Raw genomic sequence first — 16468 nt, 5'->3', positions numbered from 1 at the left:
TTTGCATAACTGGCCCTCTGCCTTGGTTTCCCTGCAGAGTCCCTGACGGCTCACAGGGACCCACAGACTTCCTAAATGCCCCTCCGCTGGGTTAAGGCCCTTCCCCCTGGCAGCTGGGTCCTCCTCCAGCCAGAAACAACCCTGGGCCCCTTGGCTCCACCCTTGGGAGCTTCCTCTCCAGTGTGCCCTGACCCTGATCCTGACTGCACCTGGCTGCCTGCCTTAGCCTACCTGCTCTGCCTCTGTCCTAAATGGAAGCTGCCTTCCACCAACAGGCCCCAGGACAATGGCATTTAGGTGTTTTGAGTCCGCTCTTCAAATCAGGTATAATAGGAGTTAGTGCAGAAGGAAGTCAAGGATAAGACTCCCCTGGGTGTCCTGCTTTCTCACCTAACAAGTCAGGGACTGGTAGAAGGACACGGTGAATCAGGAGCTCAGAGCGGCCAGGCCCATCCTGAGCAGCAGGCCTTTTGTCAAGTGCACTAAGCAGTTTAGGAATGGAAAGCAGGCCTGTGGGGCTCGGGGGCTTTCCCAGTCCCTTAGCGGGGCGGCTGAAGCACAACAGCACTAATCTGGTCACGTCTGGGGTCCCTGCTCCACCAGGCTCAGCTGAAAGGAAAGGAGTGGGGAAGGGGAGCAGGAAGCCCTTCGTCTGTTGATTCTTGGGTGAGCTCAAAGTCAGGATCATTGCAGAGGAGTGGATGGCTGAAGTCCCATTTCCTCTGGGTTCCACCTTCAGGCTGGAACCCAGAGGTTCCAGCTGCATGTTTAGAGGTTCCTAGACAGACTTAATGTGCATAATAATAATAGAAACTTGTTAAAGATGCAGCTTCCACACCATGCTCCAAGGTACTCTGATTCAGAAGATCCGGGGAGGGCCTGAGAATCTACATTTGTAATTGAGTGACCTGGGCTTCCCTTACGGCTCAGCAAGTAAAGGATCTGCCTGCAATGCAGGCGACTCAGGTTCAATCCCTGGATCGGGAAGATCCTCTGGAGGAGGAAATGGCAACCCACTCTGGTATTCTTGACTGGAGAATTCCACGGACAGAGGAGCCTGCTGGGCTACAGTCCAAAGGGTTGCAGAGGGTTGGACACGACTGAGCACACATGCATTCATTCACTTATTCATTTGACCTGGGTATAGCAGTGGTGAAGCCTGTGGGCTCCTGAATCAGACTACTTTAAATCCAGGCTCTCTTCCTTCCTAGCTATACCATCTTGGGCAAGAAACTTGATCTCCTTAAATCTGTTTTCTCAACTGCAAAATGACTGCTTTCTTTGAAGGGCCATGAGGTTTAGGGAGGGGAGCGTGTAGCTCTCAGCATCTCCCAAGTGCTCCTTAAAGGACCACTTCCAGCTTCCAGGACGGTGGTGCTGACGGACAGGATGATGATGCAAACATGACATCTCCCAGTCACAGCTTTCTGCCTCAAGCCTTAGTCTAGACTGTTCCCTCTGCCTAGGACCTCCTACTCTCTGATGGAAAGAAAGTGAAAGTGGGATGTCTGCTTACTCTTGGAGAGCCTGCTTGTACTCCTGTCCTGCCGCCCGTCCCCCTCCTATATTCTCTTAGAGTTCCCTGGGCCTTTGGGAACATGTCATTGTCCTTGGGAAAGGCACTTGGTTGTAAATGCTATTTGTACCCCTGGGCCAGGGCCACTGCACTAAGGGCCCAGTGAATGTTCCAGTGACCTGGTCCACAGGTCCGGAGCAGATGGGAGCAGCTAAAGGCCTTGAAAATCCTCCTTGTTGACAGAGTTGCTGGGCCAAAGTCTGGCTAAAGGGAAGGTCCTGGAGACGGCAGGTCCTAGGTGAGGAGGGGGGTAGAGGTCAAAGGTCTACCCTTTGAGGGGGTGGAGGCAACAAGGTCAAAGGTCAGGTAGAGGCTCAAACTGATGGTGAGGCTGGGGGTGTGGAGGAGGATGACTCTACAAAGAGAGTGAAGAGTCTTGGTGTCAGGAAAGTAACAGGGCTGGGAAAAAAGGAGGGAGCGGGAAAGGAAATGGGCAGGAGATAACTGGAGAGTTTGGAAGAGGAGTCGGAAGAGAACAGAGGAGGCAGAATGACTAAAATGTGCAGGGGCACACATGACTTGGACAAGGCAGAATACAGCAGGTGTCTCCAGGAGATGGGAATGTTGAAAGGGCCTGCGATGTCATCCCCAAGCAGGTGGATGAACTATTCTTATTTTCTTTCTTGAAGAAAGCTGTGGGATGTTCTCACTGAGGCAGGATTAACAGAACTGTGATTCACAATCCACAATTTATTACCTGGGCTTCGTGGACTTTGGACAGTCCTAGCAAATGTTTTACCCTCTCTGGGAAGGCGGGGAACAGGGTAGAAAAGATGAGGAAGGCAGAGGATGCCCTCATCTCATCCTTGCTGACCTCTCCCTGTGGGGCACCAAGACCTGCCTTCCCCAGCAGTGCCCTGGTACCATACCCCACCCTTGTCATCACCGCCGTCCTTTAAGACCTGTGCCAGCCAGCCTAGCTGGTAGTGCCACACTCCTGCTCCAGACTCCTCATTTGGTTAGCCGACCTCCATGTCACACTGAGCTTCTTCCAGACCTTAAACATGCCTCACTTCCACCCAACCAAGAGCTTGTGCTGGTTCATTTCCATGCTGGGATCCTCTCCCCTTCTCTTCATTTGCTCTCTGCTCTGTATCCTACAAGTCTCAGCCTAAACATCACTTATTCTAGGAGCTTCCCTTACCCCTTGAGCCTGGATAGTTATTCCTCTTTTTGTGTGTGTGGCAAAACATATATAATGTAAAAGTTACTATGTTTCAAGTGTACAGTTCAGGAGTGTTAAGCGCATTCACATCGTGTGTAACCATCACCACCATCCATCTCCAGAATTCTCACCTTACAAAACTGAAGCTCTTTTCATTAAACAATAACCTCCCCCATTCCTCTCAACCCCTGAAACCCCAGCCCCAGTGACCACTATTCTACTTTCTGTCCTATGGATGTGACTACTCTGGATATTTCATATTAACTGCAATCATAAAGGATTTGTTCTTTTGTGACTGGATAATTTCCTGGTGGCTCAGCTGGTAAAGAATCCACCTGCAATGCGGGAGACCTGGGTTCGATCCCTGGGTCGGGAAGATTCCCTGGAGGAGCGCATGGCAACCCACTCCAGTATTCTTGCCTAGAGAATCTCTATGGACAGAGGAGCCTGGAGGGCCACAGTCCATGCAGTTGCAAAGAGTCAGATATGACTGAGGGACTAAGCGCAATTTCATTTAACATAATATCTTCAAGGCTCATCCACATTGTAGAATATAGAGTCTCTTCTCTTAAGGCTGAATAACATTCCACTGTATGTAGATGCCAGATTTTGTTTATCCATTCATCCATTAATAGATGTGGGTTATCTCCACCTTTTGGATATCATGATCAATGCTGCTACGAACATTGGATAGTTGTCTCTCTTATGTTCCCTTATCTTGGAAACTTGTCTGTAGCCTCCAATGCATTCAAAAGCTGAGGCCCAGCACACATGCTTCATAAACACCCCCTGAAGGACTGAGTGAAGCTTCACATTCTCTAAGTGTGGTACACATCAAGTAATTAATTTGTACTTTAACTGGCACCTTCCAAAACACAGGGCCTTGAGCCAAGAGAAAGACCTCCTGTGGGATTTGAGAGCCCAGTGTGGACAGGAAGACTCTAGGATTCCTCAAGCCCTCCATACAGAGCACCAGCCCTGTAGGAGGATGGACCCAGGTGGGTCTGCAAGCCCACCCAGACACTTGGCTCATCAGTGCCCCCATATGTCCCAACTTCTGCCTTCCACAAAACACTGCTGGATCTGACTACCTCAAAATGAAGCATCTCTGTCCAAAGAAAAACATCATGAACAAAAATCAGACAGATGGAAGATTGGGAGAAGTTATTTGGAATCTATAAAATTGACAAAAGGCAATATCTGGAATATAAAAGAAACTCCTGCAAATCAAACCGAGGTTTTTTAAAATTAAGACAGGAAGTCTAATTAAAGGAATAGGCAAAGAATATGACTAGGCAATTCACAAAAAGAGAAGCTCAAACAACTAACAAGCATATAAGAGATATTCAAATTTGTCATTAGAGAAATGCAAAATAAAACAGTGAGATGGCACTTTGAACTCATCAGAATGGCAAAAATTAGAAAGGTGGACAGTATTAAGTATTGGTGATGATATGGGAAGATAGAAACTCTTGTGCACTCTTGGTGGAAGTGAGCCCTAGCTCAGCCATTCTGTAAAACATTATGACTGAACAGAGAAAATTAACATGCTAACTCAGGGATCCCAATTCTCCACTTTGTATAGCCCAGTTATTCTCACGCAGGGTCCCAAGATAGCATGTACAAGGATGTTCTTCAGAACTGCAAGTGTAGCCAGGAGGAGCTACAGCCAAGCCAAGGGTCTACTCCCAGGGGAGTTGACATAGGAAATGTGATGGATGTACAATTCATAATGCAGTCAGGACTAGACACCTACAAGGAGCAGGGTTAGATCTGTAAAATTATAGTACTAAGTAAATAAATCAAGAAACTGGATGAAATTTACAGTTCACTATATTTATATAAATTTACATATGCACACAAAACAACCCTACATATTTTATAAGGATCCATGCATATTTCAAGATATATATAAAATATATTGGGCTTTCCTTGTGGCTCAGCTGGTAAAGAATCTGTCTGCAATGCAGGAGACCTGCATTCAATCCCTGGGTAGAAAGGAAAGGCTATCCACCCCAGTATTCTGGCCTGGAGAATTCCTGGAGAAGTCCATGGGGTCACAAAGAGTCAGACATGACTGAGCGACTTTCACTTTCACAAAATATATTAGAGTTGGTACTGACAGAGGAAGGCAACAATAGCCTTGGGATCAGGAATAAAGGAAGGAAAATTTTTTAAAAACTAAAACCAGACAGGAGCCTTTCATAGACAGATGATCACAAAGTGTCATGATCTGAGGGTAGGTCAATTCCATGTTATGCTCAAAAAAAAAAAAAAAGAAAAAAGCAGGAAGCAAAAAACCCCCAACTGTTCCTTCCACATGACCAGGAAAACTATCCTTGTAAGTATTTTTCCTCTTTCCATGTTTCTAGGCACAAAGTGTCACAGGAGATGTGAGTCCCAGGGGCTGTCGAACACAGGGAATTTTTCTTGCTAGAATTAAAAGGCCTCAGGGTAAATCTTGTCCCTTGGATGGATGTGTTAGTGGAAATGAAGCTCTAGCAGTCACCTCTCCCAGACTGAGCTCAGGAAAGCTGCCCCAGGGTGGGTGGGTAGGTTGGGAGGAGACTGCAGTAGATTATCTGATGAGCAGTGGATGGGAATTCCTGTGTCTTCTCTTTCAGTTTCTCAGGATCAGGGCCAGGAAGCTGAGCAAGTCTAGCCTTCTGCACCCACTGCCCCCACCCCCCGACGCACAGCCAGGCAGGCCACCTTCAGAGACAGAGAGACGCACAGCCCTGGGATGCCCAGCCAACCTGGCCCCTTGGGAGGATCTCCCACTGGGTGAGGGTTACACTACTGACCTCTTCAAAAACCTCTGGATCTTTCCTGTTTTGTTGATTAAATAGCTTCCAAGTCCAGCATTGCATAGACACGGTGGGTATTAATATTCTCCTTTTACAGGCAAGGAAGTTAGGCCTAAGAAGGAGAAGTGAGATGTAGAGGCACACCCAAAGTTGAAAAACTAGTTTCCTGACTCTTAGGCCAAATTTCAAGAAGCGTATCGAATATTAATATACCAGAACATCTTCCTTCCAGCTGTGAACCTCCCATAGGTCAGCACTTCCAGGGCTTCACAAATGACCAGGCCAGGAGAACGGGGCCACACGGGTCCCCGGGAGGAGGGAGGCCATCCTTGAGGTGGCAGTTTTCATGCTAGGAACTCTCTATTTTATTTCTTAATTTTTATTTTATATTGGAGTATAGTTGATTAACGGTGTTGTGCTAGTTACAGATGTACAGCAAAGGGATTCAGTTATCCACAGACATGTATCTATTCTTTTCCAAATTCTTTTCCCATTTAGGTTATTATAGAATACTGAGCACAGTTCCCTGTGCTATATACAGTAGGTCCTTGTTGGTCATGGATTGAAAACAAATCATTAAACTTTCACCTCCTTTTTGTTGCCGAGTAATGATTCCCAGCTGGCTCAATGGTAAAAAACAACAACAACAAAAAAAAACCAACCAAGAAAAAAACCCTGCCTGCCAATGCAGGAGATGCAGAGGACGCGGGTTCGATCTCTGGGTCAGGAAGATCCCCTGGTGTAGGAGATGGCAACCCACTCCAGCATTCTTGCCTGGAAAATTTCCTGGACAGAGGAGCCTGGCGGGCTGCAGCCCACCAGTCACAAGGAGTCGGACACGACTGAGCATGCACGCGCACAACACACCAGAAGCCCACACAGCACCGCCAAGCCTCACCCAGTCTCTGAGCCTCTCTCCACCCTGACCCCCACCCTGGCATGGTGGTGGGGAAGCAGTGAGGGCCAGGAGGTGGGAAGATTCAGGCTGGAATGGAGAGCCAGGTAGCAACCCACATACAAACCTCCTGGGCCCTGAGTCGGCTCTACCCCACTAGCTCATCTCAGAAAGGACCATCAATCATTCCACACAAAATGCCTGCGCATCCTCTGATAATTCACTTGTATCTCAAATGGTCTAACTTTCAAAGTCTCTGCTTTCTCTCTTTCAAGTTACAACTGTCACACTTGCTTTCTTTCAATCAATAAATAGATGTAGCCACTTAATAATGGACCTTATCCTATTTCCTATTTGAAAGCCAAGAAGATGGACACATAATTTTTTGAGGTTTCTAGATTATAATTGCACTTAATTGAGTATAAATGAGACATGGGCAGGGAGCAAGGCTATTTGTGCCGTAATATGAACCCTTATTTTCTGCTCCAGACCACACGGGAGATTCTCAAATAAGTTTCTGGTGCTGTCAGCAATTTAACTATACATACATTATTTTTAGCATCATAGAAGTGCCTTATAACAATGATTTTCAAGGATAAAATTGACATCCCCTAAGAGATCAATTCGGTTTTAAAATTTTCCAACAATAAGAAACAAATAGGGAGAAAGTGAAAGGCAGTTTCCAGTGGGGGGAGACCTCTCAAAAGAGGACATCAGAGAGGTGACCCCCTACAGCACCCAGCATTTTGCTTTCTGTGGGTACAGACGCCCCACTAGCTCTGTGGGGAGCACAGTACCCGTCTCTGATGCTGGGTTTGACCTGAGCTGCGCTGGGGCTCCTGCCATGTGCAGCACGTTTCTCTGATAGGGTTCACAGTGGTGGCTACACAGGACCCCCAATTTCTCCCTGAAGAATGACCCCCTAATAGTAGACAGTGGGGTCAGCACCCTTTTAGGATCTACACCAAGGTGGAACCAAGGGCTAATGGGGACTTTCTATCTGCTAGAAATGTCAGAGTTCAGGCACATGAGGAACTGAGGAGTTCTGGGAAGGAAGATGAAGATGCTACAATAATGGGAAGCAGGTTAGGTTGTTTCTGGCCCCCTCCTTAATTTCCCATTTCCTCACAATGCCCACCCAGTTGGCTATATAATCCCGTTATATCTCTCAGTACTTCCTTCCAATTCACCCAACCCAAGCCACTCCAATACATCCTAGCTCCCCCATCTCACTCCATCCCACCACAACACATTCACTCCACTCTACCACATTTTGATTGTCCCACTACACCCCAATCCAACTCCACCATCCCATCCTAGTCCCTTCTGATTCAATCTTTCCCACTCCACTCTATCCTACACTAGTCAATTTCCTGAACACTCTATATCTCACCCACTCAATCCCACTTCAAACCATCTTATTTTACTCAATCATATTCCACTTCATTCCACCACCCATCCCAGTCCATCCCAATTCTTTCGCTCTATCCCATCCCAACACATCCCAGTTTACTCCTGATCCTACCACAACTCACTCCTTGCTACTTCACCTCAGTCCATATCAAATCATCCTGTTTCTTCAGTCCCACCCCATCATATTCCATTCCATCTGCTCCCCTCCCATCTCCCGCTTGGCCAAAGTTCTCATTTTTTAACAGACACAGGGCATGACCATTCTTCACGTCATGTGAAATGACATGAGAAAAGCCAAAGGACCCGAAGATCTAAAAGTTAGGTGTATACTGGGATAGGAGAGGAGGGGGAAAAGATACAGAATCTTATCCTTATTTTTTTCAAACAACTTCCAAAATGCCTAACCTATTGATAGGGAATCAAAAGCATGCTCTAAAAAGAGCATGTCATTCTCAGTATGTCTTGAATCTGTACAGGCTTAAAAAAAAAAAAAAAAAAAAAAGCATCTCATATTTAAAGGTGAGGTATGAAAAGGCAGTTGAGCTCCGGAGCCCAGAAAGGAAATAAGTATGAGCTTCATGTTTCTTTAACTTACAAGAACCAGGGAAGAACTTTAAGAAACACACCATCATTTTCTAGTTGAGAATTCCCCACACTGCATAGCCTACCGTTTGCTTTCTGTGGGCCCAAGGGGAAGCCAAATTCTATTCCAAGTCACTGAATCCTGAGACAGTGTCTCCGTAAGGCGGAAAACTCTGAGACAGCCCTGAATTTGCAGGTTCACCCAGATGTTCCCCTGCTGTCATGGAAAATCTCTGTAGCAGGCAGAGAAGGGAGGTTGGGAAGGCATATCCCAGGGGGCACTATTGGTAAAGAAATCGCCTGCCAATGCTAGAGATATCAAGAGATGCAGGTTCATTCCTGGGTGGGAAGATGCCCTGGAGGAGAGCATGGCAACCCACTTCAGTACTGTTGACTGGAGAATCCCCATGGACAGGGGAGCCTGGTGGGCTACAGTCCATGGGGTCACAAGGAGTGGGATAGGACTGAAGCGACAGGACACATACCAATGAGTGAGCCCAAAGGAAGACAGTGTCAGTGATGCTCTCCAACCTCTAGGAGGAGCTAGAGAGCCTTGCCTTTCCAGCCCTCTGGGGCGGCAGAGTCAGACTCCACTGATGGACTAGGCACAATACAGCACAGGAAGAGGGATGATGGCCTGGGCTGATGGGTGGATGAGAAGGCCAGGTTCTAACGAGCGTGCTTTATTGGGAGAGGCAAGAAGAAAGACTCTTGCTGATGCGTCTAATGGCGTCTTAGAGTGGTACAGGATCAGACCCGTTTCTCACAATTCTAAGAGGCTGGTGCAGAAAGCAAAAAGACAGTAGGAGGAGCAGCAGAGGTAGTGGCAGCATCTAACATATAAAACACCGAACGCTAACCACAGGTCCCGCACTGTGACAGGTGCTTTCCATGAATTAAAAGGATGAGTCTTAGAGTCAGGTAGCTCTGAGGTTCAATCTTCTTTCCTCTCCTATCTGCTCTATAACCTTGGCCAAGTTGCTTAATTTCTGAGTCTCAGTCTCTTCAAACATGATATTATAGCACCTGAATTGTTGTGAGAATTGAATAGTAACATCTGTAAAGCAGTTAGCCAGCACTCAGTAAAAGAGAGTTATTATTAGTAATATGCAGAAGGACCTAGCGCTGTCTCCCACACAGGGATACACCTTCAATGCTTCCCACTCCTCCAAGCCCCTTGCCTTGGAAAAGTCCAAGAGGGCAGTCAGAGAGAGAGAGAGAAACTTGGGCTCCAGAGAGCCTGCCTCTGATCCTTTCAACAAGTGGTGACTGAGTGTCTGCTCTGTGCGTGTTCACAGAGCCTTGGGGAATGAAGGCGGACACTGTCTCATTAAACAGGAAATTCCAATATGTCCTGATGAGTTTTATGATATAAAGGGTTTTACAACCTGGGGAGTTGTGAGAGCTCACAGCAGAGTTCAGTCGAGAGGAACTCAACTCTGGGACTAGAAGCAAATCAAGCTCCCCAAGGAGCTGCGGTAGAGATGGACTAGCTGCTTGAGAGGCTGGAAGTTTGGGATCCAGGCCTCAAGTGCCAAAGCAGCACAGCATCACTGATGCACAAGCCCAGAGGGAAAGGCAGGACAGAGACAGGCCACCTGTGTGGAAGGCTTCCCGGGCTGTAGCACCTCTCCTTAGACATCAGACAACAGCGTGGCTGCCAGTGAAGGATTCCGGATCAGGCAGCCCTGTGTTCAATCCCTGGTTGACTGGTTATGTGCAGAAGTTATATGTCCTCTCTGAACCTACTTCTTCATGGATAAAGGGGGAGAATGATATTGCCAGCCTCACTGGGTTGCAGTGAGGGTTGAGTTAATACACGCAAGTGCTTGGGTTGCCATCAGGACTCAGAGGACACTGGCTGTCAGTGTCACTCCCCTGGGTACCCAGACAGTTTTCTGAGCAGGGTGAGCGGAGGAGAATACACAGACTTCCTAGCAGAGTCTTTTGTCCTCGGTGTTCTTGTTCCAGGCCCATCTTCCACTCCATGGGCATAATCGGTATGTATGTGCTGAGTCTGTTTCATCTCTGGTTTCTAATCCTTTCCGAAGCGCAGTGATGACTTGGCCCTTTTGCAGGTGGGCAGCCTGAACCTTGGGGAGGTCTGAAGATCAGCTAGTTCTCTAGCAAGAACATGTGGCTCTGCTGAGCCCTCAGAGTCCCTTAATCCTGCTGGCATGACAATGACAATAAAACAGAGGCAGGTGAGACACCGGAGGCAAGGTGGTGTCACTGAAGCCACCTGCTGGACTCTTCTAGACACACCCAAACCTTGCAGTGTCCAAGCTCTGGCAATCCAGTTCTCTAATGCCTTTCCACATCACCCTAAACAATGCCCACCTTGAGCAAAGCTACACTGTCACCAGCCCAAGATATGGTCAACTCTCTCTGCTGTGGTCAGCTTATTTTTTAAAACCATAAACCCACAGCTTAATCACAAATGGAAATTTCAAACCCATACATCATTGCCTTTCCTGGGCGGGGTGGACTGGGTGTATGCTCAGGGCATGTCCTTGCTTTGGTTCTAGAACCTAAGGAGCTATCTTATCAATCTGTGATATTGGTTCTGGGCGGAAAGCAGCTGGAGAACAGGTCTTTGTCATCTCATCACTTCTGCAAACCAGCTGGCTTCTTTGATATCTAAAAATCTTGATTTGGCCTTATCAGTCCCTAGAAACCTGTCCACAACAGAAATATTTTTAAAAATCATCAGCCAATTTAACAACCATCTATCAAGCACCGGTTCTATGCCAGGTCCTGAGCTGGGCGCTGGGGATGCCAGGAGAAATAAAGCACTGGCCTTGTCCTCAGGGAGCTCACAGTTCCACACAAGAGGCAGATAAATAACTACTTTGAATACGATTCCATAGGTATGGCCAGTGCTCCAGTTTTTAAGAGGCAAAGCAGGGAGAATTTTTTTTTTAAATAACTTGATGTTTGATTTCTTTCAAAGCAATAAAGTGGCTAGCATGGGAAAAATCAGAACTTTGTAGGCATGTCTCATATTTACGGTTTAACATTGCCTTTATTTTAAATTACTTATTAAGGAAATGTGAAGCATAACAGTCTTTTCAGCGCCCAGAGCTGCTTAATCCAGAGAAAAGTAGCTAGGTTTGAGAACAATGGAGAGAATGAAACTGACAGAATGTGATGGTCACCTGATAAGGATGGATTTGAGAATAATCCTAACGTTCCTGGCTGGGTAATTGGGAGGCTACAGGTACCAGCAGCCTCCATGGGGGATACTGGAGGTTGGGTGTGGAGCTAATGAGTTTCCTTTGGAACAGAAACATCCAGGTGAAGATGTCCAAGAGTCAGCCGGATATACAGGCTGTCTAGATCCAGAGCTTCCGTGGGCTCGGAAGCCAACAGACATATATCGGGAGAAGCATCTTGGCAGGGGAAATCTGTCTGGAAGCTTCAGAGTGTGGCAGAGGAAGAAATGGGCTGGATGAGCTCACCCAGGGAGGAGTGAGAGGAAATGAGGAAAAGCATAAGAAATGGAACACCGCAGGAAGCCAGATTTTCAGGAGGGGCATAAGTGCTACTATTAGAAACTGGGAAGGAACAGCCAAGAGGTAGGAGAAAAATCGGCCAAGCACGGTGTCCCAGAAGCCCAAGGAAGAGAAATTTTAAAAGGAGTAATCCAAAGTGTTCACAGAGAGGTAAAGGAAGAGAAAGGAAAAGTTGATGGGTTTGGCAGTTAGGGTGGTCATCGGTGATCTTTCCCAGAGAGATCCAGTCCTGGGGACAGAAGCCAGACAGCAGGGAGTGAACAGTGGCACAGAAAGTGAGCTCAAGACCGATTCTAAGAGAGCTGACTTGTAAATCAGAAAGAAAGATGGGACGGGAGCCGAAAGGTCAACAGGACCAAGAAGCCTGGTTGGCCTGTTTTATGTTAAATTATTCAGGGGAAACAAAAGGCAGGAGAGTGACTGATGTATTATAAGCAGAGAGACGGGGAGGGTTGCAGGGTTTCTAGAGAGGCCGGGGGGTGGGGAAAGTGTGGGGGCACGGCTGGAAAGGGTCAGGGTCAAAGTTAAAGGCAGATAAGGAGGTTCCCCCTTTCAAATCCCAAACTCATTTCATCCAGTCATCACCGGGCCAAGGAAGGGAGAGAGCCCAGTCCTGAGCGTCTTTTAAAGTCAACAGTGTGAAGAGAACACAAAATAAATGTGCTTCCCTCTAATGTGCCAAATCCTGCCATCATTTGTCACCGAGTCCGTTTCCAAATCTCTGCTGCTCACAAGGCCAACAGCACATCTAAATGCGGGAAGGGTTTAAAAAGAAATGCATTTGGAAGCAGGGGAAGCCAGAGCAGGCAGGCCAGAGAGCGAGCATCCCCTCCCCCACGCCATTCAACACCCCCACCCCCAACTTCTCTGGCGACCCAAGAGCCGCACGCCAACAGTTCTCCAGCACAGGCCAAGAGTGCAAGCTCCGGTGAGTTGGCCTTTTTCTTTCCCTGGGGGCATGGCATGCCCAAAGGGCAGGGGCAAATCTAGCAGGAAAAACAGCTGGATCGTATGAAGGGTCATCTCAGGTCTGCCAAGCCAGATCCGGGGCTGCACCTGGACACACGTCTGAGAGGCCTGACAGCCAGGCAGCAGCCCAGCCATAGCCCCACCACTCATGTGGCAAGTCTGGGTGACCAGCGGCGTCGTTGTGAACCGCGCAGCCAGTGGGTGTGGGTGTGCACGAGGGCTGAGCTCCTAGGCGCGCGCGCCGCGGGCGCCCCTCTCTGGGTGTCGGCGGCTATGACTCTTCGGAGAAACTGACAAAGTCCGGTCAAGTAGGGATGGGAGAGCTGGGGCTGGCTCGGGGCGCCCTTCCTCACCAGCAACCCTATCATTCCGTGCTAAGGAGCTGGCGACACGGTCTGCGGGGACCGGCTCACCAGATGCTGGAGCCCAGCGTGGACCAGAGAGCTCCCCCGGGAAGGGTCGTACTTTACAAAAAGGGAGAAGAATCTGGAGGTTAGGATGGCCGAAGCCAAGCTTTCAAAGGTTCAGTCGGTGGTTAAAAAAATAAATAAATAGAAAACCAACACGGCTCCAGGCCGAAGGCGCCCTCAGTCAAAGCCTGGGCAGCAGGTGTTACGGGATTTTTTTTTTCCCTCCCCACCGTGGGTGTCAGCCTCCGGGCTAAATGAAAATGCGGCCCCAGGCATCACCGGTTGGACCCGTCCCCACCCGGGGACACAGAACTTTCTAGGCTTTGGCTATAGCTGAGCCTCAGAGGGGAGCAGGGGGGGAAAGTGGGATGGCACTAGTCGAGGCCAGTGATCCCCACTGGGGACTGGGTTCTCTCGAAGGTCCGCTTGCCTTCCCGGTCCGCAAGCCTCAGCCAGACATCGGCGAAGTTCCGGGACTCGCCGCGCCCGCCAGGTCGGTCCCCCTCCCCGACTCGGTCGCCAGGAGCAGGTCCCGCCGCCCGCGCCGCCGCTGCCGCAGCCCCGGCACTGGGCTGCAGCAGGGCGCGGGAAAGGGCACTTTGGCGCGGAGTGGGAACCGCGGGGAAGGTGGCGGCGCGGAGCCTGGCGACGACACTCCCTCCCCCGCCCCCGGGCACAGCCCCCGCCCCCGCCGGTCCGTCTATCAGAACCCTCTAGCCCCCACCAGAGTCCTCCGGCTAGGCGAGCTCGGGACCCCCGCCCACCTGACCCCCGCTCCCAGCGCAGAGCGCCGAGGAAGGGGGACACTTGGGGAAGGGGGGAGGCGGCCGCAGTCTCCGGGCGGCTTCGGCGGGGGCGCGGGCTTCTGTGGCGAGAAAATGGGCGGGGGCAGGGAAGGGCAGACCCTGCAGACGCGCGAATGGGGAGGGGGCGCGCCGTTCCTCTCCAGCCCCCCAGGACGGGTGTGCCAACCAGGATCGGGAGGCGGGGAGGGCTCCAGGAAAGTTTATCGGGGAAAAGCCTGGCGCCTTGGGGGCTGGGAGGCTGAAGAAACTGAAGCCACGGTCCGGGTGCCCCGCAACGCCGGGCGGGGATGTCTGTCTCCTAAGGCCCCCCACACCGGCCGGATCCGGTCAAGTTGCGGCTGGGCTTGGGGGTAGCAGTGAGGGTGAGGGTAGCGCGGAGGACGGCTGAGGATGGGGGTGAACGGGGGGCGACCGAGGCGAGGCTGAGCAGGAGGGTGGGCGTTGAGGGGGGCGGGAGGTTAAGAGGGAGGGCGGAGGAAGGGACAGGGACCGGGTCGGGGATGGGTGGGCTGAGGGCTCGGGTGGGGCGCGTGGCCAGACTTACCCGCGGCGGCCGAGGCGCTGAGCAGCCCCCAGCCCAGCAGCAGCAGCAGAGGCGGCGGCGTCAGCGGCGGCGGCGGCTGGCGGCCCCAGCGGCTCCCGGCGCCAGGCACGAGCGCCGAAATCCCGGCTTCGGCGCGAGCCCTCCCCGCGGGGCAGCCGCAGCGCCCCAGCTCTCGTCCCCGCGAGCGCGGCATGGCGCGGCCGGCAGCGCCGAGGGAGAGGCTCCGCTCGCCGCCGAGGAGAAAGGAGGTCAGGAGAGCTCTGGAGCTTTTTTTTTCTGCTCGGAAAAAAGCCCGGTACGAGGGAGCCCTGAGCTTCTGCGGCTGGAATGAACCAAGTGTCCGCCCGGCCGGGGAGAGGCGCGCTGCGCTCTCGGAAATGACTCGCTCCAATCCCGCTTCGCGGGGTTCGCGCCGGGGGGCGGGGGGGTGAATTATCCCCGGATTAATCACTCCGGAGCCGCTTCTCCGCCGCTCCAAATGCTGGGGGTGGAGGCGCAGCAAAGGAGAAAATATTGGGGGGTGGGTGTTCCTCTTCAGCGCCACCTCCACCTCCAGACAAACCACAAATTACATCTAAAGGGTTGTTTATTCCTGTTTGTTTTACAATTGACCAGTTTCTTTTAAGTTCAGTTCTCTCGTCTCCATTTATAAGATCACCCATTAATACACCCCCCCATACACACACGCGCGCACACACGGTGATACTGACACAGGCACTCACACACTGGCGCGAGCGCGCGCGCGCACACACACACACACACACACACACACACACACATACACGCCTCTTCCACGTTTGGAAATTAGAATACTGTCTGAGAAAAGGTAACCAAAGAAGGACGCAGTTCCCCAAGTCACAGCTGTTACGAGCTGATCTTGGGTGGCGGCTTTGAACTTGAAATCTGGGGCGGGGGGCGATGCTTAGCAGCCCCATTGGCAGCAGCCTGCTATCCCATCCCAGGAGGATGTGTGTGCATAGACCCAGAATTAAGAATTGGGGGCGGGTGGGGGAACCCGTGGGTTCGGCTCCCTACGGTCTTTCCCCTACCCTAAGGCAAAAATCTTGGGCTGGAGGGAAGACTGGGTTTGTCCGCTGGGGTGGGGGTGGGGGAGGGGGTGCAGGTGAGCTTGGTAGAAAGACGGTGCAAGTTACTTGTACAATTTATCCTCAAATTAAATAACAGGACCCGGCTTCTTCTCGTTCTTACCCTCCCCCTCCCAGCCTTGGCCCCAGACCAGATGAGTTTCTCCCAATGGCGTGAGCCCCTCCCCATCTCGTCTTCGCCGCCGCGGCCGCCAGGCCCCAAGGGCTCCGCGCCGGTCCCCACCCCATCCCCCACCCCCACTCGGTTGCCGCCTCCGTCTCGTCTCTCCGAGGCGCCTCCGTCAGTCACGATGGCTCCTTTGCTGTCTACGCCAAACTCTCAGCGAAAGGGAACAGACGCTGCTGGCTGGGGAGTGGGGGGCTGGGGTGCGGGACCAGGAAGGGCAGAGCCCGGGGAGGTCCTCGCCGGCGCGCCAGGTGCAAAGCCAGTAGCCGGTGAGCACCCACCTCCTTTGCCCGAGGCCCCCGGGAGAGGCTGCGCTAGGAGCTCTAGGGGGTGGCTAGCCTGAGCTCTAGCATCTGTGAGCCCGGGAGTCCGTCGCCCGCGGTCGGTGGGAATTTTCCGGGAAAGAACGTGGAAAGGGCTTTGGGGCTGACGAGCCGAGTGGGGAAAGCGGCCGGCAGGGCCGGAGGAGTGGATGCTGGCCCTTGTCCTCCACGCAAAACTTGCTCCCCAGAGC

At 51.2% G+C, this 16468-nt stretch overlaps 1 protein-coding gene across 2 annotated transcripts in view; it reads right to left on the bottom strand.

Moving 5' to 3' along the window:
- CSMD2 (CUB and Sushi multiple domains 2) overlaps window positions 1-14906 on the bottom strand; it is a 679919-nt gene extending 665013 nt beyond the window's left edge. For both annotated transcript variants that reach the window (XM_043461986.1, XM_043461987.1), the window contains exon 1: window positions 14683-14906. In XM_043461986.1, the coding sequence (XP_043317921.1) occupies window positions 14683-14875 (193 nt within the window). In that variant the 5' untranslated portion in view covers window positions 14876-14906. The remainder of the gene's footprint in view (window positions 1-14682) is intronic.
- Window positions 14907-16468: the final 1562 nt, after the last annotated feature.

The sequence above is a fragment of the Cervus canadensis genome, chromosome 2 (assembly GCF_019320065.1).
Source record: "Cervus canadensis isolate Bull #8, Minnesota chromosome 2, ASM1932006v1, whole genome shotgun sequence".
NCBI classification, from domain to species: Eukaryota; Metazoa; Chordata; class Mammalia; order Artiodactyla; family Cervidae; genus Cervus; species Cervus canadensis.
Note: the sequence above shows the minus strand (reverse complement) of the source record. Positions and strands in the feature narration are given on the sequence as shown.